This window comes from Andrographis paniculata, unplaced genomic scaffold (genome assembly GCF_009805555.1).
Source record: "Andrographis paniculata isolate CXL003 unplaced genomic scaffold, ASM980555v1 Contig54END, whole genome shotgun sequence".
NCBI lineage: Eukaryota > Viridiplantae > Streptophyta > Magnoliopsida > Lamiales > Acanthaceae > Andrographis > Andrographis paniculata.
In genome coordinates, this window is record NW_026137589.1 from 4,659,251 (window position 1) to 4,687,187 (window position 27,937).

At 35.3% G+C, this 27,937-nt stretch overlaps 5 protein-coding genes across 7 annotated transcripts in view; all 5 read left to right on the forward strand.

Annotated features, from left to right (window-relative positions):
* LOC127255887 (receptor-like protein EIX2) overlaps window positions 1-27,937 on the forward strand; it is a 61,098-nt gene that overhangs the window by 1,577 nt on the left and 31,584 nt on the right. The window lies entirely within an intron of this gene.
* Window positions 407-18,993, forward strand: LOC127255888 (receptor-like protein EIX1). Of its 2 annotated transcripts, XM_051281653.1 has the most exons (4): window positions 407-522; window positions 14,109-14,307; window positions 14,478-16,823; window positions 18,313-18,993. In XM_051281653.1, the coding sequence occupies exons 2-4, from the start codon at window positions 14,301-14,303 to the stop codon at window positions 18,351-18,353; spliced, it is 2,394 nt and encodes a 797-aa protein (XP_051137610.1). In that variant the 5' UTR covers window positions 407-522; window positions 14,109-14,300; the 3' UTR covers window positions 18,354-18,993. The 2 variants fall into 2 exon arrangements, with proteins under 2 accessions (XP_051137610.1, XP_051137611.1); XM_051281654.1 differs by lacking the exons at window positions 407-522; window positions 14,109-14,307 and adding an exon at window positions 846-943 and having other exon boundaries at window positions 18,313-18,932.
* Window positions 547-27,873, forward strand: LOC127255886 (receptor-like protein EIX2). Of its 2 annotated transcripts, none has more exons than XM_051281650.1 (2): window positions 547-3,606; window positions 27,713-27,873. In XM_051281650.1, exons 1-2 carry the CDS (start codon window positions 639-641, stop codon window positions 27,760-27,762), a joined length of 3,018 nt encoding a protein of 1,005 aa, XP_051137607.1. In that variant the 5' UTR covers window positions 547-638; the 3' UTR covers window positions 27,763-27,873. The 2 variants fall into 2 exon arrangements, with proteins under 2 accessions (XP_051137607.1, XP_051137606.1); XM_051281649.1 differs by lacking the exon at window positions 27,713-27,873 and adding an exon at window positions 3,715-4,190.
* LOC127255892 (receptor-like protein EIX2) lies at window positions 9,655-11,301 on the forward strand. The gene is made up of 2 exons (XM_051281658.1): window positions 9,655-9,698; window positions 9,784-11,301. Exon 2 carries the CDS (start codon window positions 9,891-9,893, stop codon window positions 10,911-10,913), a length of 1,023 nt encoding a protein of 340 aa, XP_051137615.1. The 5' UTR covers window positions 9,655-9,698; window positions 9,784-9,890; the 3' UTR covers window positions 10,914-11,301.
* On the forward strand, window positions 24,536-26,781 carry LOC127255889 (receptor-like protein EIX1). The gene is made up of 2 exons (XM_051281655.1): window positions 24,536-26,491; window positions 26,595-26,781. The coding sequence occupies exons 1-2, from the start codon at window positions 24,641-24,643 to the stop codon at window positions 26,646-26,648; spliced, it is 1,905 nt and encodes a 634-aa protein (XP_051137612.1). The 5' UTR covers window positions 24,536-24,640; the 3' UTR covers window positions 26,649-26,781.

The following is a 27,937-nucleotide window of genomic DNA, read 5'->3' on the forward strand; positions in this document are numbered from 1 at the left end:
AGGATTTAATTAGTTATTAATAATTAATCCTTTTCTTTTTTTCTTCGTGTTTGATGGTTCATGTAGTAGAAATGCCAGACTTTTAGGCTTTGTTTAGATATATGTCCATGAAAATATTTATATTATTTAGAATATAAATAATATTTGAATTAAAGTTGGATGTTAAAAATGTTATTTAAGGGTTAGGAAAAGAATTATAAAGAAATAATTTAAAAAAAACAATAGGCACTACAATTTTGGATATAACTTTTTTTTTGTTTGATATTTTAAATAAATTTAAAATAACTATTGAATGTAATATTTTAATTACAAAACGATATTTTGTAAGAAGAGAATTTTGATAAAAATGGATGAGTCCTTGTGGAAAGACTTGGATGAGTCATTGTGCAAATAACTATTGATAAAGATATGTATAATATCGACAAAAGAATATAATTTCTCCAGTATTGAATGAGTCCTTATGGAAAAAATTGGATGTGAAAGAATTTGAAGAAAATACGTGCATACATACAGAGATACATGGTACATGGTGCCACTCTATAAGTAGTCTTTGAATCTTTGTTCATCATGCATCTACAGCTATATGGTCTAAAATCTCATTAAAACCATTTGAATCTTGTTTGAGTTTCTGTGTTGCAATGGAGAAGATATCTGCTTCTTCTCTTCTTCTTCTTATGTTAATGTTTGTTTTGGAGTTGGAGATTAATTTGTGTGTCGCCATAAATGCATCTTCTGGTTGTGTTGCTGCAGAGAGGAAAGCTCTCCTCAAGTTCAAAGCAAGTCTTGTCAATCCTACGAACAGATTGTCCTCGTGGAGGGACCTGAACTGTTGCACGTGGGAAGGTGTCACTTGCGACCAGGTTACCGGGCATGTTATCAAACTTGATCTCAGGGGCAATGTTAGTTTCGACGGTTACATGAAGAAGGCTATTTTCGATGACAGGTTAGTGGGTAAAAGTCTTGATCCTTCTTTAAGGGAATTGAAGTATCTCAATTATTTGGACTTGAGTCAGAATAAGTTTCAAGGAAGTAGAATTCCTGAATTTTTAGGATCAATGACTGAGTTGCAGTATCTTAACCTCTCTTGGTGTTTTCTTGATGGTGTTGTCCCAGACCATCTTGGCAATCTGTCAAAGTTGCGCAGCCTAGATCTCCATAATAATTATGGCGGCCTTGTATCCAACGATATCACATGGGTTTCCAACTTTTCATCGTTGGAATATCTTGATTTGAGTAGGGTTAACCTTTCCCAAACTAATGATTTAGTTAAGGTACTCAACGTGCTACCTTCTTTGTCTGTGCTGCGCTTGTCATGGAGTTCACTTAACAACAATCACTTATCCCATGCTTGCATAAATTCTTCATTTCTTTCACATGTCTATCGCTTGGATCTTAGGGGGAACTCATTTCACGGAGAAGTTCCTTGCTTTCTCTCCAATATGACTTCTCTGAGGATTCTTGATCTTTCGTACAATGGATACAACACTTCACACTTGCAATTTTTAAAAGTAAGAAACCTTGTTCATCTCAACCTTGATGGGAACCAATTTGAATATGAGTCAGATTGGATCTCCGAACTCTTGCGTGATAATTGCCGCTTGGAATCATTGTCTCTGTCTGGTAATAACTTTCATGGGGAGATCTCATCAGTTTTCAATAATATTTCTGGATGTTGGAGTCAAAATTTGAAGAGCCTAGAATTGTCAGGAAACAACTTCAAAGGTGATTTACCAAACGATTTGGACAAAGTCAAACGATTAACATTTCTTCGTCTTTCTTTTTCCAATATAAGTGGTGAAATTCCTGAATCTCTTGGAAACTTGTCGGGTTTGGAAGTGGTTGATATCTCTAATACCAAGTTAGTGGGTCTCATTCCATCATCCTTTAGAAAGTTGAAAGCATTGAGATGGTTGGGTCTCTCTTCGAATCAATTAAGTGGTGAAATTCCTGAATCTCTTGGAAACTTGTCGGGTTTGGAAGAGTTGGATATCTCTTATAACAAGTTAGTGGGTCTCATTCCATCATCCTTTAGAAAGTTGAAAGCATTGAGATTGTTGAGTCTCTCTTATAATCAATTAAGTGGTGAAATTCCAATATTTTTGGGGCAACTATCAAATTTGGAGGACCTGGGCATTTCAGGCAACTTGTTCAATGGAACAATTTCTGAGGTTCACTTTGACAAGCTCTCGAAATTAAAAGCGCTTTCTGTATCCTCCAACTTGATCACTTTTAAGTTTAGACATGGCTGGGTGCCCTCTTTTCAATTAAATTTTCTTTTCATGGGATCTTCCGATATTGGAGGTCAGTTTCCATCATGGCTTCAATCCCAGAAGACACTAGTTTACCTTAATTTATCCAATTGCGGCATTTCAGGAACTCTACCGAGCGACATTGGTTACATGTTACCTCTTCTGAAATATTTATTAATGAGCCGAAACTCCATTAATGGCTCACTACCCGATTCATTCTGCAATATGATAGATTTGTTGGTTATAGATCTCTCCAGCAATAATTTATCTGGTAGTATGTTGGAATGTTGGCAAAAGTTTCAAGGCTTAAGGTTTTTGTCATTGTCATCCAATGAGCTTTCAGGCACCATTCCTAAATCCATTGGAGGTGCTGGCGGATTGCAATGGCTTTTGTTGAACAACAACATGCTTTCAGGACCAATTCCCTCCACTTTACAAAACTGTACTTATTTAGAAGCTTTAGACGTTGGAGAAAATATGTTGTCCGGTAAAATACCTGCATGGATCGGAAATAAGCAACTTTCATTGTTTATTCTTAAGTTGAGGAATAATCAATTTCATGGGGAAATTCCTCGGGCACTCTGTGAAGCTTCTCAACTTCAAGTGCTAGACCTCGGGAATAACAAGTTGAGCGGATACATCCCGCACTGCATTGGAAATCTCTCAGGCATGATTGAAATTAAGACTCCAGGTCTAATCTCGTATTTTCATAGCTTACATCAAGTGTTCAAAGGAGTAGTGATGGAGTATTCTATGAATATAATATATCTTGTTAATTTGGATCTTTCATGCAATAATCTTACTGGGAAAATTCCTTTAGAGATGACGAACCTTCGCAACTTGTATGGCCTCAATTTGTCACATAATTCATTGGATGGAGAAATTCCAGCAAAGATTGGAGATATGACGGCTTTGGAATCTCTTGATCTTTCGAGCAACAATTTGTTTGGAAGAATCCCAAATAGTCTATCAAATCTCTATTTTCTGAGCCACTTGAACGTATCCAACAATAATTTATCCGGACAGATTCCCACAGGAAAGCAACTGCAAACTCTCGGAGACCATGCAAGTTATGATGGCAATCCTCAACTCTGTGGAGCTCCTCTGCAAAAGAGATGTCCAGGAGACAATTCGCCGAATGCTTCAAATGTCAAAAATCATGTTGAACAAGATGGAGACTCAATGGATAAAATATGGTTCTGTGCATTTGTGGTGGGAGGATTCGGCACTGGATTTTGGGGTTTCGTTGGATTGTTGGTATTCAAAAGGAGCTTCAGACAAGCTTACTTTGGCTTCACAGATGAGCTGGGGAACAAGATTCTGCTTGCCACGGCATTACTCCGTCGGAGAATTTCAGGTAAGTGATATATAATATACATATGTAATAATGTTTTTAATTTACGTAGTTTTCAGTTGGTGTTTTGTTCAATAAAAGTTGTCGCTGATGTTTTAATTCTGCTGTCAGGCGTGGCTTTTAGTTACAAGTACTCGAGACAAACATTGGCTTGTTTGTAATAGATGAAAGTTGTATATTTGTCTTGAACTGAAGTTTTATGTACAATCAATCACTAGTGAAGTATGCAAGTATTTTCACTGCAACAAGCATTCCTTTTTACCCTGCGAAAATTGTGAAGAAGAGAAGCCGAGAGACACTTGAAAATGCGGTCAATGATAAAAACTTTCTCAGTTTGGCGGCGGAAACGGAAGTGGCAATGAGCTTCCAAAGGATCGAACATCTTGGCAAGAGTGATGCAGTTCGATCCATTTACTGAGCGACAGAGCAATTTGTTGTTACGTCTAAATGATTATTTATGGTTGGGGCTATCTCTATGTAGAGGAGATTTCCTTAGGATTCTTTAGATTCGTGTTTTTATATAATTCTTGATGGATTAATAGTCTTTATTTAAATCTACGTTTAGCAAGTTAGCTTGATTGTTTTTATTAATATTGTACAACCTTGAGGCCCAGTTACCATGAGTCATTTCCATTTGGGTTGAGTTGAAATCCTCATCCCAATCAGATGTTAATTAAAGGAAAAGGAAGATAGAATATTATATTAATAGTGTGGTTTAGAAATGTGAATGTCGGAAAGCCACATACTCGGGCGAGCCAGGAAGCATCGGCGAGGTAACTGACTGATGCTTTTGAGGTATTCCTCCCGAAAATGACTTCTTTCTGCAGCTCTGTGGCCGAGCAATACCTTTGTAGAATAAAATGTGGTTGCCATAAGAAAATTAGATGTACGACAGTTTCGGTTAATTGAGTGAAATAAAATAATATTCCTCTGTCATTCGTCAATCTATCTATTTTGTGATTTTGATCCATCCACAATCGATCTATCCATTTTTTTTAAAAAAAAATTAGTAATTGAACTTTCTACTTAAATAAAAAAACTGCATTACAAAGAAGGCCATAAATAAACAAATAAATTTAGCCCTAGAGAAGTCTTTTGTTTATCTTTCTATCATACAATTTACCTATAAAATACTAATATTCATGTAGAAAGAAAAAACAAACGGATAGATAGACAATCGATTGAAGGAGTACTTTTGCTCCGACTATAAGGCCTTACGTAAAATTGACGACGCAATCATTCTTGACTAGTAAGAAGAAAAGGCAGGCCTGGAAAAAGTGGAATCAAATTGAAATTTTGATATCAATTGTGTGACACAAATTAGACTCATTGAAGTCGGTTCATAGTTGAAGAGTGTTAGATGATCTGAATGACCTTTTTATTTAAAAGTTTAAGCTATAAAACTACAATTTACATCAAACACATTATTCTATTCAATGGATGAAAGCATTTAGAAGAAGATTATAATAAATCTTATCAATTCTATATCCAGCTCCTCACACAATATGTCAACCCCATTCCATAACGAGAAGTAACTCGTATGTATTTCTAAGCAAAAATTAGTTTTTGTTCCATTGCATATTGTAATAATTAAATTTTATCTCACTTTTAATTTTCAATGGCTAGGTAAGGATATGAGTAAGTTAATAAAATAAGAGAAAGTTTTAGGTAGTTTATATATATTTTTTTCTTTGTAATTATTCAATTTAATTTTAATTTTAAAAGTAAATTTTAAATTCTAATCATATATTATTATTATTATTATTATTATTCTAACTACACCACACTCCATCTTCTTAAATCCAATAACACATACACCTTCAGTCCCTCTCGCTCTTCAAACCTCCAGACACTACTGTAAAACGCCCGTTTGTCCGTCTTCCATCTTCTTCTCCCAAATCGACACGGTCAGACAGCAGCCTTTAACCTCTTGTCCCGCTCAGCCAACGGTCGGTAATATTATTTTGAAAATACATTTGATAATATATTTATAGGGTCTATAAATTTATTTTTGCTCAGAGTTCTAAAAAAAGTCCGAAACCACGTATACTTTTAATTATAATCCTAAAAAGGAATTTAAATATAATTTAGATAGACACGGTGAGATAAGAATAAACCAACTCTAATAGAGCTCTAACATACTTTATTTCTTATTTATTTTATTAATTTTTGCACACTCTTGTTGTGTGGGTCTATGAATGAATGGTTTGATTGTGGTGGGTATCAATTAATGAATGAATGCTTGTGGTGTTTAATGGTTACCTCAGTCATCACTTTATCTGCGCATGGAATTCTTTTAAGTTGTTTCCACCAATTGACAAAATGAAAGACTTGACTGACAAAGCAAAGGCAAAGGCAAAGGCAAAGGTAGAGGTAAAAGCAAGTGTGTTTGCTTGTCTACTCACATCAAGAAGAAATTTGCCCTCATATCTCATTTTGTGTATAATTAAATGAGAGAATTTTTGTTTGAGCAATTTGATTTGTTTTCTACTATTCATAAACTTTTTTTTCTTAAAATATTAAATAAAATACTTATTTTTTTTATATTATATTTTTGTTTGGCAAAATATCTTATTGTTAGAAATACAAAACATATTCAAATTTAAATAATCTAATATATTGATAAGACCAAATAATATAGCATAACAGAAACCAACTTAGGTTTATAACAAAGTTGAATACAATGCAAGAAAACGCAAATAAAAATAACAATTGACCCTCTACCGGAGCCGAAAATGACGTGACTTTCCACCGGAAGGGAAAACGACATGACTCTCCACCGGAGCCGAAAACGACATGACTCTAGAAGCATCGAATTCGATCATACCTTGACAGTCTTAAGCAAAGGTGCATTGTGCTACCTGAGCAGGGCGACTGTTTTTCCGTGCATTTCGTGCATCAGTTGTCTTCAAGTTTGAAGTTGATCGGGGGGTAGTCGCCGCAAAGAGAGCCTTCAAAGTCGATTCTTGCATGGAGGAGGTTCGCGGTGGACCGTCATTGGCTCATCTATGTTCCATCTGCGACCAGAGATTACACCAAATTAATTGAAAATGAGTAAAATTAATTAGTTGTATTTGTGTAATACTAATAAAAAATAAGTATAATTTTTGAGTGACGTGGGAAGTAATTATATATATAGAATGAATATTTAGTGTTTGGATATATAAAAAATAAAAATTAGTTACACTTTGTATGAATCAAGTGAGTATGTTATGATAAATAAATAGCAAAAATGAAATGTGAAAATATAATTAAACAAATCATATATTTTTAACACTTTTTTATTTGTTCCTATTAGTTGATTATATATATATTTTTTCAAAAATATTCATCTTCTAAATTCTATAATAACTTTAAAAACAATAAAAATACTGTTATTGTTCATGAAAAATTTCAATTACAATTAAAGAAACGAGAAAAATATATTAAAAGTTTGAGTCGTAAATATTTATCTACCCACATTTTTATTAGGGCAAGGCAATGCATGCGTTTACTCTTAGTCAAAAAAATATTTTCATTGAAGAGGTTAGCTATACGAAGACACCGGATCTCGGCGGTAGTGTCGTGAGCAAGTTTATGGCTAATTCGGGTAAAGCTTCATTGGGTAGCTATAAAGTGGATGTTGCCATATTTGAAAGAAGCTTGAGATAAAGGCCGGTGATGGTCTGGTTGGCTATGCAGACTCTGGGTGACTAGGTAAAACAAAGATAGTTGTTTGCTTTATCTTCACTCTGTTTAGATGTGCAGTCGGTTAAAAGTCTACTTTACAACTTTACAACGTACGGTATTGGAGGGTACCTGATTACATGGTCTGGTGTAAGTTTGGGTCTGAAGTTGGAGAAACTGGTGTTATTATAGTCAGAGTGCTTTGAGTTTGGCTAAAAATTCGGTGTATCGATGTTCCAGAGGAAGACGGATTTTTTATTACAATCCTGTGTATGTATGTTTATATGTATGCACACATTTTATTTTAAGTTCTTTCACATCCAATTATTCGAGTGCTGCTTGAACTTGGTGAATATTCGCAAGAGGTAAAGTCCCCTGAGGGTATCCAGCAGGAAAGAGACGACTGAGATACTGAGGAACCTTTAGCTGTCGGAGAAACTCCAAGTCAAGGTGGAGACTGTTGAAACTCGACTTATTTAGCTTAGCTGTCTATCTGACCTGGAACCAAAGCAAAAAGACTGTTTCAATTGGCAGAGTTTCTTTCGGATTTAGGATGTTTTGAGAGTGCTTACAAATAGATAGCTAGCTATGGTTTATGACTATGATTATAACTCTCTGAATTGTTATAATATAATATCTCCGGTTCTCCCAGTGAATGTTGACACACCGTCACTGAACCACGCAAATCTCTGTGTTCTTTATTTGTTTTCTTTCTCGTTTTCTCGTAACAATATGGATGAGTCGTTGAAATAAATATTGAAAACGATATGTAGAATATCGACATAATAATTTTCTGCAGTATTGACTGAGTCCTCGCTAGAAAAATTGGATGTGAAAGAACTTAAAATAAAATGTGTGCATACATATAAACATACATACATAAATACATACAGGATACATGGTGCCATTCTATAAGTACTCTTTGAATCTTGGTTCATCATGCATCTACAGCTATATGACCTAAAATCTCATTAAAGCCATTTGAATCTTGTTTGAGTTTCATTGTTGCAATGGAGAAGATATCTACTTCTTCTCTTCTTCTTTTTATGTTAATGCTTGTTTTGGAGTTTGGGATTAATTTATGTGTTGCCATAAATTCATCTTCTGGTTGTGTTGCTGCAGAGAGGAAAGCTCTCCTCAAGTTCAAAGCAAGTGTTGTCGATCCTACGAACAGATTGTCCTCGTGGAGGGAGCTGAATTGTTGCACGTGGGAAGGTGTTACTTGCGACGAGATTACCGGGCATGTTATCGAACTTGATATCAAGGGAAATGTTAGTTTTGACTATTACTTGCCTAATATTAATTTCGATGACAGGTTAGAGGGTAAAAGTCTTGATCCTTCTTTAAGGGAATTAAAGTATCTCAATTATTTGGACATGAGTCAGAATAAGTTTCAAGGAAGTAGAATTCCTGAATTTTTAGGATCAATGACTGAGCTGCAGTATCTTAACCTCTCTGGGTGTTTTCTTGATGGTGTTGTCCCAGACCATCTTGGCAATCTGTCAAAGTTGCGTAGGCTTGATCTCAACTATAATGATGGCCTTATATCCAATGATATCAGATGGGTTTCCAACTTTTCATCGTTGGAATATCTTGATTTGAGTTGGGTTAACCTTTCCCAAACTAATGATTTAGTTAAGGTACTCAACGTGCTACCTTCTTTGTCTGTGCTGCGCTTGTCACGGAGTTCACTTAACAATCACTTATCCCATTCTTGTTTAAATTCTTCATTTCTTTCACATGTCTATCGCTTGGATCTTAGTTCGAACGGATTTCACGGAGAAGTTCCTTGCTTTCTCTCGAATATGACTTCTCTGAGGATTTCTGATCTTTCAAACAATGTATACAACACTTCACACTTGCAATTTTTAAAATTAAGAAACCTTGTTCATCTCAACCTTGGTGGGAACCAATTTGAATATGAGTCAGATTGGATCTCCCAACTCTTAGGTGATAATTGCCGCTTGGAATCATTGTCTCTGCATTATAATAACTTTCATGGGGAGATCTCAGCGGTTTTCAACAATATTTCTGGATGTTGGAGTCAAAATTTGAAGAGCCTAGAATTGTCAGGAAACAACTTCATAAGTGGTTTACCGAATGATTTCGACAAAGTCAAACGATTAACATTTCTTTATCTTTCTGATTCAAATATAAGTGGTGAAATTCCTGAATCTCTTGGAAACTTGTCGGGTTTGGAAGAGTTGGATATCTCTTATAACAAGTTAGTGGGTCTCATTCCATCATCCTTTAGAAAGTTGAAAGCATTGAGATGGTTGGGTCTCTCGTCGAATCAATTAATCGGGGAAATCCCAATATTAATGGGCCAACTATCAAATCTGGAGAACCTGGATGTTGCAGACAACCTGTTCAACGGAACGATTTCTGAGGTTCACTTTGACATGCTCTCGAAATTAAGAGAGCTATATGTATCCTCCAACTTAATCAATTTTAAATTTGAATATGGCTGGGTGCCCTCTTTTCAATTGAAATACCTCGACATGGGATCTTCAGACATTGCAGGTCAGTTTCCAGCATGGCTACAATCCCAGAAGGCATTAATTGCCCTTAATTTATCCAATTGCGGCATTTCAAGAACTCTACCGAGCGACATTGGTTACATGTTACCTCTTCTGAAATACTTATTAATGAGCCGAAACTCCATTAATGGCTCACTACCAGATTCACTCTGCAATATGAAAGATTTGTCGGTTATAGATATCTCCAGCAATAACTTATCTGGTAGTATGTTGGAATGTTGGCAAAACTTTCAAGGCTTAAGGTTTTTGTCATTGTCATCCAATGAGCTTTCAGGCATCATTCCTAAATCCATTGGAGGTGCTGGCGGATTGCAATGGCTTTTGTTGAACAACAACAAGCTTTCAGGACCGATTCCCTCCACTTTACAAAACTGTACTTATTTAGAAGCTTTAGACGTTGGAGAAAATATGTTGTCCGGTAAAATACCTGCATGGATCGGAAATAAGCAACTTTTATTGTTTATTCTTAAGTTGAGGGATAATCAATTTCATGGGGAGATTCCTCGGGCACTCTGTGAAACTTCTGAACTTGAAATGCTAGACCTCGGAAATAACAAGTCGACTGGAAAAATCCCGCATTGCTTTGGAAATCTCTCGGGCATGATTGAATATAAGTCTCCAAGTCTATTGTATAATAATGTGTATAGCTTTCTTCAAGTGTTCCAAGGAGCAGTGATGGAGTACTCTCGGAATATAAGATATCTTATTAATTTGGATCTTTCATGCAATAATCTTACTAAGAAAATTCCTTTAGAGATGACAAACCTTGGCAACTTGTATGGCCTCAATTTGTTACATAATTCATTGGATGGAGAAATTCCAGCAAAGATTGGAGATTTGACGGCTTTGGAATCTCTTGATCTTTCGAGCAACAATTTGTTTGGAGGAATCCCCAATAGTCTATCAAATCTCTATTTTCTGAGCCACTTGAACGTATCCAACAATAATTTATCAGGACATATTCCCACAGGAAAGCAACTGCAAATTCTCGAAGACCATGCAAGTTATGATGGCAATCCTCAACTCTGTGGAGCTCCTCTGCCGAAGACATGTCTTGGAAACAATTCTCCGAATGCTTCAAATGCTAAAAATTATGCTGAATGAGATGGAGACTCAATGGATAAAATATGGTTTTGGGGATTTGTGGTGGGAGGATTTGCCACTGGATTTTGGGGTTTCGTTGGATTGTTGATCTTCAAACGGAGCTTCAGACAAGCTTACTTTGGCTTTACAGATGAGATGGGGAACAAGGTTCTGCTTGTCACGGCATTACTCCGTCGGAGAATTTCAGGTAAGTGATATATAATATACATATATAATAATGTTTTTAATTTACTTAGTTTTCAGTTGGTGTTTTGTTCAATAAAAGTTGTCGCTGATATTTTAATTTTTCTGTCAGGCGTTGCTTTTAGTTAGAAGTACTCGAGACGAACATTGGCTTGTTTGTAATATATAAACGTTTTATATTTGTCTTGAACTGAAGTTTTATGTACAATCAATCACTAGTAAAGTTTTGTGTTTTTATATAATTCTTGATGGATTAATAGTCTTTATTTAAATCTACGTTTAGCAAGTTAGTTTGATTGTTTTTATTAATATTGTACAACCTTGAGGCGCGGTTACCATGAGTCGTTTCCATCTGGGTTGAGTTGAAATCCTCTTCCCAATCAGCTGTTAATTAAAGGAAAAGGAAGATGGAATCTTATATTAATAGTGTGGTTTAGAAATGTGAATGTCGGAAGGCCACATACTCGGGCGAGCCAGGAACTGATGGATGCTTTCGAGGTATTCCTCCCGAAAATGACTTCTTTCAGCAGCTCTGTCGCCAAGCAATACCTTTGTAGAATAAAATGTGGTTGCCATAAGAAAATTTGATGTACAACAGTTTCGGTTAATTGGGTGAAATAAAATAATACTCCTCAGTCTACCGTCAATCTATCCATTTTAATTTCGTCATTTTGATTCGCTCTCAATCAATGAATCATCCATGTCTGATTGAGGAATAGCAGAATGTCCTTTCCCGACTGCCACAAGAGCTGCCTCATGGAGAAGGAGAAGTTGCGCCAGCTTTGCACCCCTGACTGTCTTGATTCGTAATTAATATTCTTTCATGATAACAAAAATAACAGAAGAAATTAAAATGGCTCTTGCAAGCTTTTAGGGAATTTCAAAACTGTTCCTACCCAAGACTGCAAGAAATTACAACGTAGTAAGACCCCGTTTAAAGCAGAAACACACTCCAGCTTAATTTCATATGCACATGAAGATTGAAATACTGTTGGTTATTTTGTTGTTATTGAATTTATTTGAAAATAAGAAATTTGTATCGAGCTATTCTCGGGAAGGATCCCGTGGGGTGCACGCTTGAGAGTAGGTATACGATATTGAACGAAGTGTTTAATAATTACATGAATTTGTAATTGGCAACTTTTTGGATTTAAATCTGAAAGGTGCATCTTTTATTTTTGAATAGATACTTCAATGTTTATTAAATAAAACTTTATCTTGTCAAATTCTGACAGAACAAAAATTATGCAGATTCTTGTCTGCAGAATTAATATGCCATAGCAAATAAGCTCCTAATATTCTACTTGTTCGATTTTTCGTCTAAAGTTCGAGTGTTGCGTGTATTTCCAAGATCATATATACGGTGCGATTTTTTATTTTCATTCAATCCAGATTATTTTTCAACAAATACTCACGTACACAAATGTATCAGTTAGACTACAATTTACACTTTATATATATAGAATGAATATTTAGTGTTTGGACATATGAAAATAAAAAATAATTATATTTTCGTATGAATTTAATAAGTATGTTATTGTAAAAAAAATAGTGAAAATAAAGTGTGCAAATACAATTAAACAAATCATATATTTTTAGCATTTTTTTATGTGGTCTTATTAGTCATTATAACTTCTTCTTTTTCATAATATTTATTTCTGTAAATTTTATAATAACATTGAAAACAATAAAAATAATGTTATTGTCTTTGAAAAATCTCAACTACAATTGAAGAAACAAGAAAAGAAAACATTTTAAAAAATAATAGGATTGTCATTATTAGGGTATATTCCTTTTTCTTAAACAATGATAACAACAACAACAACGGCCGTGGAAATTTCGAATGTGCCGTATCCACAAGGCAATGCATGCGTTTACTCTAAGTCAAAAAAGAAATTTTCATTGACCCATCATTTTCATATCATGTACAAATGAAAATTGTCTTTACCTTGTGGAAATATCATGCATATGCCTATTTCATTTCAAGTAATTTAATGTCTTATGTAAATAATCTTTATTTGAATTTCATATCAAATGTTAATTGACAGTTAAGTGATTTTGTATAGTTCAATGGTATTATTATTATTATTCAAGCAGAAAATTTGAGAATTACTTTAACTAATCAATTTGATTTCGATTAACCAATATTATAAACATGTTAATACACCACTGGATCATCGATACAGTGGTAATAGTTACTTATTAGCCATTAATCAATACTTGATGGTTCATGACTTCACATAGAAAAAAAATTAAATATTTAGGATTTAATTAGTTATTAATAATTAATCCTTTTCTTTTTTTCTTCGTGTTTGATGGTTCATGTAGTAGAAATGCCAGACTTCTAGGCTTTGTTTAGATATATGTCCATGAAAATATTTATATTATTTAGAATATAAAAAATATTTGAATTAAAGTTTGATGTTAAAAATGTTATTTAAGGGTTAGGAAAAGAATTATAAAGAAATAATTTTAAAAAAACAATAGGCACTACAATTTTGGATATAACTTTTTTTTTGTTTGATATTTTAAATAAATTTAAAATAACTATTGAATGTAATATTTTAATTACAAAACGATATTTTGTAAGAAGAGAATTTTGATAAAAATGGATGAGTCCTTGTAGAAAGACTTGGATGAGTCATTGTGCAAATAACTATTGATAAAGATATGTATAATATCGACAAAAGAATATAATTTCTCCAGTATTGAATGAGTCCTTATGGAAAAAATTGGATGTGAAAGAATTTGAAGAAAATACGTGCATACATACAGAGATACATGGTACATGGTGCCACTCTATAAGTAGTCTTCGAATCTTTGTTCATCATGCATCTACAGCTATATGGTCTAAAATCTCATTAAAACCATTTGAATCTTGTTTGAGTTTCTGTGTTGCAATGGAGAAGATATCTGCTTCTTCTCTTCTTCTTCTTATGTTAATGTTTGTTTTGGAGTTGGAGATTAATTTGTGTGTCGCCATAAATGCATCTTCTGGTTGTGTTGCTGCAGAGAGGAAAGCTCTCCTCAAGTTCAAAGCAAGTCTTGTCGATCCTACGAACAGATTGTCCTCGTGGAGGGACCTGAACTGTTGCACGTGGGAAGGTGTCACTTGCGACCAGATTACGGGGCATGTTATCGAACTTGATCTCAGGGGCAATGTTAGTTTCGACGATGACATGACAATGACTAAGGCTATTTTCGATGACAGGTTAGTGGGTAAAAGTCTTGATCCTTCTTTAAGGGAATTGAAGTATCTCAATTATTTGGACTTGAGTCGAAATAAGTTTCAAGGAAGTAGAATTCCTGAATTTTTAGGATCAATGACTGAGTTGCAGTATCTTAACCTCTCTGCGTGTTTTCTTGATGGTGTTGTCCCAGACCATCTTGGCAATCTGTCAAAGTTGCGTAGGCTTGATCTCAACTATAATGATGGCCTTATATCCAATGATATCAGATGGGTTTCCAACTTTTCATCGTTGGAATATCTTGATTTGAGTTGGGTTAACCTTTCCCAAACTAATGATTTAGTTAAGGTACTCAACGTGCTACCTTCTTTGTCTGTGCTGCGCTTGTCACGGAGTTCACTTAACAATCACTTATCCCATTCTTGTTTAAATTCTTCATTTCTTTCACATGTCTATCGCTTGGATCTTAGTTTGAACGGATTTCACGGAGAAGTTCCTTGCTTTCTCTCGAATATGACTTCTCTGAGGATTCTTGATCTTTCAAACAATGTATACAACACTTCACACTTGCAATTTTTAAAATTAAGAAACCTTGTTCATCTCAACCTTTATGAGAACCAATTTGAATATGAGTCAGATTGGATCTCCAAACTCTTGGGTGATAATTGCCGCTTGGAATCATTGTCTCTGTCTTATAATCACTTTCATGGGGAGATCTCATCAGTTTTCAACAATATTTCTGGATGTTGGAGTCAAAATTTGAAGAGCCTAGAATTGTCAGGAAACAACTTCAAAGGTGGTTTACCGAATGATTTGGACAAAGTCAAACGATTAACATCTCTTGATCTTTCTGGTTCAAATATAAGTGGTCAAATTCCTGAATCTCTTGGAAACTTGTCGGGTTTGGAAGAGTTGGATATCTCTTATAACAAGTTAGTGGGTCTCATTCCATCATCCTTTAGAAAGTTGAAAGCATTGAGATGGTTGCGTCTCTCTTCTAATCAATTAAGTGGAGAAATTCCAATATTTTTGGGGCAACAATCAAATTTGGAGATGCTGGGCATTTCAGACAACTTGTTCAATGGAACAATTTCTGAGGTTCACTTTGACAAGCTCTCGAAATTAAAAGCGCTTTTTGTATCCTCCAACTTGATCACTTTTAAGTTTGGACATGGCTGGGTGCCCTCTTTTCAATTGAGATATCTCGACATGGGATCATCCAACATTGGAGGTCAGTTTCCTGCATGGCTTCAATCCCAGAAGACACTAGTTTACCTTAATTTATTCAATTGCGGCATTTCAGGAACTCTACCGAGCGACATTGGTTACATGTTACCTCTTCTAGAATTTTTATTATTGGGCCAAAACTCTATTAAAGGCTCACTACCTGATTCATTCTGCAATATGAGAGCTTTGTCGATTATAGATCTCTCCATGAATCATTTATCCGGGAATATGTTGGAGTGTTGGCAAAGCTTTCAAGTGCTAACTTATTTGTCATTGTCATCGAATGAGCTTTCAGGCATCATTCCTCAATCCATTGGAGGTGCTTACTTATTGGAACGGCTTTTGTTGAACGACAACAAGCTTTCAGGACCGATTCCCTCCACTTTACAGAATTGTACTCTTTTAGAAGCTTTAGATGTTGGAGAAAATATGTTGTCTGGTAATATACCTGAATGGATCGGAAATAAGCTGCCGTTTTTTAAAATCCTTAGGCTGAGGGATAATCAATTTCATGGGGAGATTCCTCAAGCACTTTGTGAGGCTTTTCAACTTCAAATTTTAGATGTTGGAAACAATAAGCTTACCGGATACATCCCACATTGCTTCGGAAATATCTCTGGCATGATTGAAAAACATTCATTGTATCCAATTAAATTTATTCAAGAGAGATTACATCAAGTGTTGAAAGGAGTAGAGATGGAGTACTCTAAGAATCTATCAGAAGTTGTTAATTTGGATCTTTCATGCAACAATCTTATTGGAGAAATTCCTTCAGAGCTGACAGGCCTTCGCAACTTGCGTGGTCTCAATTTGTCACATAATTCCTTGAATGGAGAAATTCCAGCGAAGATTGGAGAATTGACGTCTTTGGAATCTCTTGATCTTTCGAACAACAATTTGCTTGGAAAAATCCCCTATAGTCTATCAAACCTATATTTTCTGAGCCATCTAAACTTGTCCAACAATAATCTGTCAGGACCGATTCCCACAGGAAATCAATTGCAAACTCTCGAAGACCCTTCAAGTTATGATGGCAATCCTCAACTTTGTGGGGCTCCCCTGCCAAAAAGATGTCCGGGTCAAAAACCACAGAATCCTTCAAATGCTAAGAATCATAATGAAGGAGATGGAGACTCAATGGATAGAATATGGTTTTGTGCATTTGTGGTAGGTGGATTTGGAACTGGATTTTGGGGTTTTGTTGGACTGTTGGTATTCAAAAGAAGCTTCAGGCAAGCTTACTTTGGTTTTACAGATGAGATTGGCAACAAGATTCTGCTTGCTGTGGCATTACTCTGTCGGAGATTCTCAGGTAAGTGATATATTATATACATATATATATATTGTTTTTAGTTAAGGCTGTTTTTAGTTGGTTTTGTGTTCGAATAAAAGCCACTTTTGATGTTTTAATTCCGCTTTGTTATTTGTGGCTTTTAGCTAGAAGTACTCGAAAAGATCAGTGGCTTGCTTGTAATAAAAGTTTTATGCGTGTCTTGAACTGTTGTTTTACGTATAAATCACTAGTGAAGTGTGCAAGGATTTTCATTGTAATAAGCAATCATTTTTCCGATCGATGGAGGGTCTGGATGCAATCCTTGAAATGACAATTTTGTAGTTTGATCCCTGTGCCTATTTTAAGATATGAATTATTATGTACTGAGCCACAGAACAATTTAGAGGTGCTGATTATTACTCTGTTGTGTATTCTTACGGATTAAATAGAATAATTAGTTGAGCGCATTTTGGTGCGATAAATAGTATTTACTTAGAGCTTACTATGGACGAATAGTATTATAAGACAATGAAAAAAATTATTAGCTAGTTAAATGTATAATTAAGGAGGGTACTGTGAGTGTTAACTCAACCATAAAAATGTATATTACAGTATAGGTCTGTTTCTTTTGACTCAAACCTTTAATTTTTTACTATTTGGACTTTACTTTTTCGAAAAAAAATACATTCTTTCTCTCACAAAATATTCCATCAAACATTATTTTAAATAGAATTTGAGTTTGAAATCCAAATCAAACCAATTCAAGTGAAACAAAACCTTCTATATCTATATATAAAGATGAGTTCTTAGCTTCATTTACAAGGTTAGAAGAGGATGATTGTAATCCTTGAAGGATTTGTTTACATCCATCTACACTTCAGTTTCTCTAACAAATTACAGTGCTGTACATTCACATTATTTGAAGAACTATCAAACTATTTTCGTCGCATTCTGCAAACATTATCCCCAGCGAAGTATCTCTTAAAAAAGATATTCCGAACCCATGTAAATAATGAACCTCTATTACTTATTCATGTATCAATCTTTCTTAAATAGAATTCTATTCGGTACTAACGATAGAGGTCTAACATACTTTATGTTTTTGTTTTTGTTTTTTTGCATACTCTTGTTGTGTGGATCTATGAATGAATGTTGATTGTGGTGGCTATCACTTCATGAATGGATGCTTTTAGTGTTTAATGGTTAGCTCAGTCATCACATATCTTGCACATGGAATTCTTTTAAGTTGTTTTCCATCAACTGACAAAATGAAAGACTTGACTGACAAAGCAAAAGCAAAGGCAAAGGCAAAGGTAGAGGTCAAAGCAAGTGTGTTTGCTCGTCTACTCACATCAAGAAGAAATTTGCTCTGACACATCATTTTCATATTTCATTTTGTGCATAATTAAATGAGAGAATTTTTGTTTGGGTGATTTGATTTGTTTTCTACTAATCATAAACTTTTTTTTCCTAAAAATATCAAATAAAGTACTTATTTTTTTTATATTATATATGACTTTCCATGGAGGAACACGACATGACTCTAGAAGCATTTCAATCATACCTTGACAATCTTAAGCAAAGGTGCATTGTGCTGCCTGAGCAGGGCGACTATTTTTCCGTGCATTTCGTTCATCAGTCGTCTTCAAGTTCGAAGTTGATCGGGGGCTCAATCAGATGGTAGTCGTCGCAAAGAGAGCCTTCGAAGTTGATTCTTGCATGGACCTACAAATTTAGGGCGCTTTATCCATGGAGGAGGTTCGCCGTGGACTGTCATTGGGTCATCTATGTTCAATATGCGACGAGAGATTACACCAAATTAATTGAAAATGAGTCGGGATAAAATTAATTAGTTATATTTGCGTAATACTAATGGAGAAGTTCGAGCACTGGTTGAACTGAGCGCTGCTTCAACTTGGTGAATATTCGCAGGAGGTAAAGTCCGTTCGGGGCATCCAGCAGGAAGGAGACGACCGAGAGAGATACTGAGGAACCATTGGCTGTTGGATAAACTCCAAGTCAAGGTGGAGATTGTTGAAACTTGACTTATTTAGCTGTCTACCCGACCCGGAACCAAAGCAAAAAGACTATTTCAATTGATAGGGTTCCTTTTGGGCTTTGGGTGTTTTGAGGGTGCTTATAAATAGATAGCTATGGTTTATGACTATGATTATAACTCTCTGAATCGGTATAATAAAATCTCTTCGGTTCCTCCCTGTAAATGTTGACACACTGTAAATATTTGTGTTCTTTATTTGCTTTCTTTCTCGTTTTTTCATAAAAATATGGATGAATTGTTGTGGAAGTAAATATTGACAAAGATATGTACAATATGGACATAATAATTTTCTGCAGTATTTGAATGAGTCCTCGTGGGAAAAATTGGATGTGAAAGAACTTAAAAGAAACTATGTGCATACAACAAACATACATACGTACAGGATACATGGTGCCATTCTATAAGTACTCTTTGAATCTTGGTTCACCACAGCTATATATATGATCTAAAATCTCATTAAAACCATTTGAATCTTGTTTGAGTTTCATGGTTGCAATGGAGAAGATATCTGCTTCTTCTCTTCTTCTTTTTATGTTAATGTTTGTTTTGGAGTTGGAGATTAATTTATGTTTGGCCATAAATGCATCTTCTGGTTGTGTTGCTGCAGAGAGGAAAGCTCTCCTCAAGTTCAAAGCAAGCCTTGCTGATCCTACAAATAGATTGTCCTCGTGGAGGGAGCTGAATTGTTGCACGTGGGAAGGTGTTAGTTGCGACCAGATTACCGGGCATGTTATCGAACTTGATCTCAGGGGCAATGCTAGTTTGGACTATTACACGGGTAATATTATTTTGGATAAGAGTTTAGAGGGTAAAAGTCTTGATCCTTCTTTAATGGAATTAAAGTATCTCAATTATTTGGACTTGAGTCAGAATAAGTTTCAAGGAAGTAGAATTCCTGAATTTTTAGGATCAATGACTGAGTTGCAGTATCTTAACCTCTCTGGGTGTTCTCTTGATGGTGTTGTCCCAGACCATCTTGGCAATCTGTCAAAGTTGCGTAGGCTTGATCTCAACTATAATGATGGCCTTATATCCAATGATATCAGATGGGTTTCCAACTTTTCATCGTTGGAATATCTTGATTTGAGTTTGGTTAACCTTTCCCAAACTAATGATTTAGTTAAGGTACTCAACGTGCTACCTTCTTTATCAGTGCTGCGTTTCTCACATAGTTCACTTAGCAACAATCACTTATCCCATTCTTGTTTAAATTCTTCATTTCTTTCACAAGTCTATAGCTTGGATCTTAGTTGGAACTCATTTGAAGGAGAAGTCCCTTGCTTTCTCTCCAATATGACTTCTCTGAGGATTCTTGATCTTTCGTACAATGGATACAACACTTCACACTTGCAATTTTTAAAAGTAAGAAACCTTGTTCATCTCAACCTTGGTTGGAACCAATTTGAATATGAGTCAGATTGGATCTCCCAACTCTTAGGTGATAATTGCCGCTTGGAATCATTGTCTCTGTCTTATAATCACTTTCATGGGGAGATCTCATCAGTTTTCAACAATATTTCTGGATGTTGGAGTCAAAATTTGAAGAGCCTAGAATTGTCAGGAAACAACTTCAAAGGTGGTTTACCGAATGATTTGGACAAAGTCAAACGATTAACATCTCTTGATCTTTCTGGTTCAAATATAAGTGGTCAAATTCCTGAATCTCTTGGAAACTTGTCGGGTTTGGAAGTGTTGGATATCTCTTATAACAAGTTAGTGGGTCTCATTCCATCATCCTTTAGAAAGTTGAAAGCATTGAGATGGTTGCGTCTCTCTTCTAATCAATTAAGTGGAGAAATTCCAATATTTTTGGGGTAACTATCAAATTTGGAGAAGTTGGGCATTTCAGACAACTTGTTCAATGGAATAATTTCTGAAATCCACTTTGACAAGCTCTCAAAATTAAAAAGACTTCTTGTATCCTCCAACTCGATCAATTTTAAGTTTGAACATGGCTGGATGCCCTCTTTTCAATTGACATATCTCGACATGGGATCATCCAACATTGGAGGTCAGTTTCCTGCATGGCTACAATCCCAGAAGGCACTAATTGCCCTTAATTTATCCAATTGCGGCATTTCAGGAACTCTACCGAGCGACATTGGTTACATGTTACCTCTTCTGAAATATTTATTAATGAGCCGAAACTCCATTAATGGCTCACTACCAGATTCATTCTGCAATATGAAAGATTTGTCGGTTATAGATATCTCCAGCAATAACTTATCTGGTAGTATGTTGGAATGTTGGCAAAACTTTCAAGGCTTAGAGTTTTTGTCATTGTCATCCAATGAGCTTTCAGGCATCATTCCTAAATCCATTGGAGGTGCTGGCGGATTGCAATGGCTTTTGTTGAACAACAACAAGCTTTCAGGACCGATTCCCTCCACTTTACAAAACTGTACTTATTTAGAAGCTTTAGACGTTGGAGAAAATATGTTGTCCAGTAAAATACCTGCATGGATCGGAAATAAGCAACTTTTATTGTTTATTCTTAAGTTGAGGAATAATCAATTTCATGGGGAAATTCCTCAGGCACTCTGTGAAGCTTCTCAACTTCAAATGCTAGACCTCGGGAATAACAAGTTGAGCGGATACATCCGGCACTGCTTTGGAAATCTCTCAGGCATGATTGAAATTAAGTCTCCAAGTCTGACCTCGTATTTTCATAGCTTACATCGAGTGTTCAAAGGATCAGTGATGGAGTACTCTAGGAATATAAGATATCTTATTAATTTGGATCTTTCATGCAATAATCTTACAGGGAAAATTCCTTTAGAGATGATGGACCTTCGCAACTTGCATGGCCTCAATTTGTCACATAATTCATTGGATGGAGAAATCCCAGCAAAGATTGGAGATTTGACGGCTTCGGAATCTCTTGATCTTTCGAGCAACAATTTGTTTGGAAGAATCCCAAATAGTCTATCAAATCTCTATTTTCTGAGCTACTTGAACGTATCCAACAATAATTTATCCGGACAGATTCCCACAGGAAATCAACTTCAAATTCTCGGAGACCATGCAAGTTATGATGGCAATCCTCAACTCTGTGGAGCTCCTCTGCAAAAGAGATGTCCCAGAAACAATTCTCCGAATGCTCCAAATGCCAAAAATCATGCTGAAGGAGATGCAGACTCAATGGATAAAATATGGTTTTGGGCATTTGTGGTGGGAGGATTCGGCACTGGATTTTGGGGTTTCGTTGGATTGTTGGTATTCAAAAGGAGCTTCATACAAGCTTACTTTGGCTTTACAGATGAGATGGGGAACAAGATTCAGCTTGCCACGGCATTACTCCGTCGGAGAATTTAGAAATGTGAATGTCGGAAGGCCACATACTCGGGCGAGCCAGGAAGCATCGGCGAGGTAACTGACGGATGCTTTCGAGGTATTCCTCCCGAAAATGACTTCTTTCAGCAGCTCTGTCGCCAAGCAATACCTTTGTAGAATAAAATGTGGTTGCCATAAGAAAATTTGATGTACAACAGTTTCGGTTAATTGGGTGAAATAAAAGAATACTCCTCAGTCTACCGTCAATCTATCCATTTTAATTTCGTCATTTTGATTCGCTCTCAATCAATGAATCATCCATGTCTGATTGAGGAATAGCAGAATGTCCTTTCCCGACTGCCACAAGAGCTGCCTCATGGAGAAGGAGAAGTTGCGCCAGCTTTGCACCCCTGACTGTCTTGATTCGTAATTAATATTCTTTCATGATAACAAAAATAACAGAAGAAATTAAAATGGCTCTTGCAAGCTTTTAGGGAATTTCAAAACTGTTCCTACCCAGGACTGCTAGAAATTACAACGTAGTAAGACCCCGTTTAAAGCAGAAACACACTCCAGCTTAATTTCATATGCACATGAAGATTGAAATACTGTTGGTTATTTTGTTGTTATTGAATTTATTTGAAAATAAGAAATTCGTATCGAGCTATTCTCGGGAAGGATCCCGTGGGGTGCACGCTTGAGAGTAGGTATACGATATTGAACGAAGTGTTTAATAATTACATGAATTTGTAATTGGCAACTTTTTGGATTTAAATTTGAAAGGTGCATCTTTTATTTTTGAATAGATACTTCAATGTTTATTAAATAAAACTTTATCTTGTCAAATTCTGACAGAACAAAAATTATGCAGATTCTTGTCTGCAGAATTAATATGCCATAGCAAATAAGCTCCTAATATTCTACTTGTTCGATTTTTCGCCTAAAATTCGAGTGTTGCGTGTATTTCCAAGATCATATATACGGTGCGATTTTTTATTTTCATTCAATCCAGATTATTTTTCAACAAATACTCACGTACACAAATGTATCAGTTAGACTACAATTTACACTTTATATATATAGAATGAATATTTAGTGTTTGGACATATGAAAATAAAAAATAATTATATTTTCGTATGAATTTAGTAAGTATGTTATTGTAAAAAAATAGTGAAAATAAAGTGTGCAAATACAATTAAACAAATCATATATTTTTAGCATTTTTTTATGTGGTCTTATTAGTCATTATAACTTCTTTTTTTTCATAATATTTATTTCTGTAAATTTTATAATAACATTGAAAACAATAAAAATAATGTTATTGTCTTTGAAAAATCTCAACTATAATTGAAGAAACAAGAAAAGAAAACATTTTAAAAAATAATAGGATTGTCATTATTAGGGTATATTCCTTTTTCTTAAACAATGATAACAACAACAACAACGGGGCCGTGGAAATTTCGAATGTGTCGTATCCACAAGGCAATGCATGCGTTTACTCTAAGTCAAAAAAGAAATTTTCATTGACCCATCATTTTCATATCATGTACAAATGAAAATTGTCTTTACCTTGTGGAAATATCATGCATATGCCTATTTCATTTCAAGTAATTTAATGTCTTATGTAAATAATCTTTATTTGAATTTCATATCAAATGTTAATTGACAGTTAAGTGATTTTGTATAGTTCAATGGTATTATTATTATTATTCAAGCAGAAAATTTGAGAATTACTTTAACTAATCAATTTGATTTCGATTAACCAATATTACAAACATGTTTATACACCATTGGATCATCGATCCAGTGGTAATAGTTACTTATTAGCCATTAATCAATACTTGATGGTTCATGACTTCACATAGTAAAAAAGTTAAATATTTAGGATTTAATTAGTTATTAATAATTAATCCTTTTCTTTTTTTCTTCGTGTTTGATGGTTCATGTAGTAGAAATGCCAGACTTTGAGGCTTTGTTTAGATATATGTCCATGAAAATATTTATATTATTTAGAATATAAAAAAAATATTTGAATTACAAGTTAGATGTTAAAAATGTTATTTAAGGGTTAGGAAAAGAATTATAAAGAAATAATTTTAAAAAAACAATAGGCACTACAATTTTGGATATAACTTTTTTTTTGTTTGATATTTTAAATAAATTTAAAATAACTATTGAATGTAATATTTTAATTACAAAACGATATTTTGTAAGAAGAGAATTTTGATAAAAATGGATGAGTCCTTGTGGAAAGACTTGGATGAGTCATTGTGCAAATAACTATTGATAAAGATATGTATAATATCGACAAAAGAATATAATTTCTCCAGTATTGAATGAGTCCTTATGGAAAAAATTGGATGTGAAAGAATTTGAAGAAAATACGTGCATACATACAGAGATACATGGTACATGGTGCCACTCTATAAGTAGTCTTTGAATCTTTGTTCATCATGCATCTACAGCTATATGGTCTAAAATCTCATTAAAACCATTTGAATCTTGTTTGAGTTTCTGTGTTGCAATGGAGAAGATATCTGCTTCACGTCTTCTTCTTCTTCTTATGTTAATGTTTGTTTTGGAGTTGGAGATTAATTTGTGTGTCGCCATAAATGCATCTTCTGGTTGTGTTGCTGCAGAGAGGAAAGCTCTCCTCAAGTTCAAAGCAAGTCTTGTCGATCCTACGAACAGATTGTCCTCGTGGAGGGACCTGAACTGTTGCACGTGGGAAGGTGTCACTTGCGACCAGATTACGGGGCATGTTATCGAACTTGATCTCAGGGGCAATGTTAGTTTCGACGATGACATGACTAAGGCTATTTTCGATGACAGGTTAGTGGGTAAAAGTCTTGATCCTTCTTTAAGGGAATTGAAGTATCTCAATTATTTGGACTTGAGTCGGAATAAGTTTCAAGGAAGTAGAATTCCTGAATTTTTAGGATCAATGACTGAGCTGCAGTATCTTAACCTCTCTGGGTGTTTTCTTGATGGTGTTGTCCCAGACCATCTTGGCAATCTGTCAAAGTTGCGTAGGCTTGATCTCAACTATAATGATGGCCTTATATCCAATGATATCAGATGGGTTTCCAACTTTTCATCGTTGGAATATCTTGATTTGAGTTGGGTTAACCTTTCCCAAACTAATGATTTAGTTAAGGTACTCAACGTGCTACCTTCTTTATCAGTGCTGCGTTTCTCACATAGTTCACTTAGCAACAATCACTTATCCCATTCTTGTTTAAATTCTTCATTTCTTTCACAAGTCTATAGCTTGGATCTTAGTTGGAACTCATTTGAAGGAGAAGTCCCTTGCTTTCTCTCGAATATGACTTCTCTGAGGATTCTTGATCTTTCAAACAATGTATACAACACTTCACACTTGCAATTTTTAAAATTAAGAAACCTTGTTCAGCTCAACCTTGGTGGGAACCAATTTGAATATGAGTCAGATTGGATCTCCCAACTCTTAGGTGATATTTGCCGCTTGGAATCATTGTCTCTGTCTTATAATAACTTTCATGGGGAGATCTCAGCAGTTTTCAACAATATTTCTGGATGTTGGAGTCAAAATTTGAAGAGCCTAGAATTGTCAGAAAACAACTTCAAAGGTGGTTTACCGAATGATTTGGACAAAGTCAAACGATTAACATCTCTTGATCTTTCTTTTTCCAATATAAGTGGTCAAATTCCTGAATCGCTTGGAAACTTGTCGGGTTTGGAAAAGTTGATTATTCCTGGTAACAAGTTAGTGGGTCCCATTCCATCATCCTTTCGAAAGTTGAAAGCATTGAGATGGTTGCTTCTCTTTTCTAATCAATTAAGTGGTCAAATTCCTGAATCTCTTGGAAACTTGTCGGGTTTGGAAGAGTTGGATATCTCTTATAACAAGTTAGTGGGTCTCATTCCATCATCCTTTAGAAAGTTGAAAGCATTGAGATTGTTGAGTCTCTCTTTTAATCAATTAAGTGGTGAAATTCCAATATTTTTGGGGCAACTATCAAATTTGGAGAAGTTGGGCATTTTAGACAACTTGTTCAATGGAACAATTTCTGAGGTTCACTTTGACAAGCTCTCGAAATTAAAACTGCTTTCTGTATCCTCCAACTTGATCACTTTTAAGTTTGGACATGGCTGGGTGCCCTCTTTTCAATTAAATTATCTTCTCATGGGATCTTCCAATATTGGAGGTCAGTTTCCATCATGGCTTCAATCCCAGAAGACACTAGTTTACCTTAATTTATCCAATTGCGGCATTTCAGGAACTCTACCGAGCGACATTGGTTACATGTTACCTCTTCTAGAAAATTTATTAATGAGCCGAAACTCTATTAATGGCTCACTGCCTGATTCATTGTGCAATATGAGATCTTTGCAGGTTATAGATCTCTCCAATAATAATTTATCTGGTAATATGTCGGAATGTTGGCAAAACTTTCAAGGCTTAATGTTTTTGTCATTGTCATCCAATGAGCTTTCAGGCACCATTCCTAAATCCATTGGAGGTGCTGGCGGATTGCAATGGCTTTTGTTGAACAACAACATGCTTTCAGGACCAATTCCCTCCACTTTACAAAACTGTACTTATTTAGAAGCTTTAGACGTTGGAGAAAATATGTTGTCCGGTAAAATACCTGCATGGATCGGAAATAAGCAACTTTCATTGTTTATTCTTAAGTTGAGGAATAATCAATTTCATGGGGAAATTTCTCGGGCACTCTGTGAAGCTTCTCAACTTCAAGTGCTAGACCTCGGGAATAACAAGTTGAGCGGATACATCCCGCACTGCTTTGGAAATCTCTCAGGCATGATTGAAATTAATTCTCCACTTCCAACCTTGTATTTTCATAGCTTATATCAAGTGTTCAAAGGATCAGTGATGGAGTACACTACGAATATAAGATATCTTGTTAATTTGGATCTTTCATGCAACAATCTTATTGGAGAAATTCCTTCAGAGCTGACAGGCCTTCGCAACTTGTATGGCCTCAATTTGTCACATAATTCATTGGATGGAGAAATTCCAGCAAAGATTGGAGATATGACGGCTTTGGAATCTCTTGATCTTTCGAGCAACAATTTGTTTGGAAGAATCCCAAATAGTCTATCAAATCTCTATTTTCTGAGCCACTTGAACGTATCCAACAATAATTTATCCGGACAGATTCCCACAGGAAAGCAACTGCAAACTCTCGGAGACCATGCAAGTTATGATGGCAATCCTCAACTCTGTGGAGCTCCTCTGCAAAAGAGATGTCCGGGAGACAATTCGCCGAATGCTTCAAATGTCAAAAATCATGTTGAACAAGATGGAGACTCAATGGATAAAATATGGTTCTGTGCATTTGTGGTGGGAGGATTCGGCATTGGATTTTGGGGTTTCGTTGGATTGTTGGTATTCAAAAGGAGCTTCAGACAAGCTTACTTTGGCTTCACAGATGAGTTGGGGAACAAGATTCTGCTTGCCACGGCATTGCTCCGTCGGAGAATTTCAGGTAAGTGATATATAATATATATATAATGTTTTTAATTTTCGTAGTTTTCAGTTAGTGTTTTCCTTGAATGAAAGTCGTCGTTGATGTTTTAATTCTGCTTTCAGGCGTGGCTTTTAGTTACAAGTACTCGAGACAAACATTGGCTTGTTTGTAATAGATGAAAGTTGTATATTTGTCTTGAACTGAAGTTTTATGTACAATCAATCACTAGTGAAGTATGCAAGTATTTTCACTGCAACAAGCATTCCTTTTTACCCTACGAAAATTGTGAAGAAGAGAAGCCGAGAGACACTTGAAAATGCGGTCAATGATAAAAACTTTCTCAGTTT

Coding starts and splice junctions, on each gene's coding strand:
- LOC127255886 (XM_051281650.1), top strand. CDS start 639: ATGGAGAAGATATCTGCTTCTTCTCTTCTTCTTCTTATGTTAATGTTT. Junction 3,607..27,712: donor ACTCCGTCGGAGAATTTCAG/GTAAGTGATATA, acceptor TTCTGCTTTCAG/GCGTGGCTTTTAGTTACAAG.
- LOC127255892 (XM_051281658.1), top strand. CDS start 9,891: ATGTTACCTCTTCTGAAATACTTATTAATGAGCCGAAACTCCATTAAT.
- LOC127255888 (XM_051281653.1), top strand. Junction 16,824..18,312: donor ACTCTGTCGGAGATTCTCAG/GTAAGTGATATA, acceptor CTTTCCATGGAG/GAACACGACATGACTCTAGA.
- LOC127255889 (XM_051281655.1), top strand. CDS start 24,641: ATGGAGAAGATATCTGCTTCACGTCTTCTTCTTCTTCTTATGTTAATG. Junction 26,492..26,594: donor GCAATATGAGATCTTTGCAG/GTTATAGATCTC, acceptor ATGAGCTTTCAG/GCACCATTCCTAAATCCATT.